General features: G+C 34.5%; 1 protein-coding gene across 1 annotated transcript in view; it reads right to left on the bottom strand.

The window, feature by feature from the left end:
• LOC119581991 overlaps nucleotides 1–716 on the bottom strand; it is a gene marked incomplete at its 3' end in the record, with an annotated part of 37,751 nt that overhangs the window by 34,632 nt on the left and 2,403 nt on the right. Inside the window, 1 exon segment of the mRNA XM_037930180.1 lies at nucleotides 492–633. Within this exon segment, the coding sequence (XP_037786108.1) occupies nucleotides 492–626 (135 nt within the window). The 5' untranslated portion in view covers nucleotides 627–633.

Below are 716 nucleotides of genomic sequence, written 5' to 3'. Positions count from 1 at the left end.
TCATGCCACAAGTGGAGCAAATTGTAGTCACAAGTGCATAAACATAACTGATAATATGAAACATAAAATGTTCTTAAAAATCTAACAGTTTGCTGCTAAAATGGTGTGATATATTCATATACTTTTTATGCTATCTGTCACATACTTTCTCTGTCCGGAAACTAAGTTCAAATGATTTAAACCAAATGTCTAATAATTTGCTCCTATTCTATGACATGTTAGCGAGATCAAGTGACTGGTGCAACTAGTTACATAGCTGACTCCAGATTGGGGCTTCTACGAAGCCTATAATTCCAGCACTTGATTTATAATTACACTACGTTGTTGAGCTTGCGCAACACACTGCTCAGCAAGACACTGCGATACAGGATAAGGCAAAGTTTAGTTTTATTTTCAGTTCAGTAATAAATAGTGCATGAATAAAAGAGAATAATAATCCTAAATAGAAGTTATAAAGACAGACACAAGGGAAAATGGCATTATATACTTACCAAATCCATATAAAACCCATGCTGTCTGAAGGAAGACCCTCCAACAAAACCTAGATTGCTATTGGGGTTTTCAACATTATAGTTGCGGCTGCGTTCGTTGATTCGTTTTGATGCTCTTCCTTCTCTTACTGGCATTGTGCATCTGCAGAAAGGATATTAATATTGATGAAATCATTACTAAGTATTTGTTATGTGTAATTAATGACAATGTTTTAAAATACAACC

Source organism: Penaeus monodon, chromosome 15 (assembly GCF_015228065.2).
Source record: "Penaeus monodon isolate SGIC_2016 chromosome 15, NSTDA_Pmon_1, whole genome shotgun sequence".
Taxonomy (NCBI): Eukaryota; Metazoa; Arthropoda; class Malacostraca; order Decapoda; family Penaeidae; genus Penaeus; species Penaeus monodon.
This window is presented reverse-complemented; position numbering and strand designations above follow the sequence as displayed.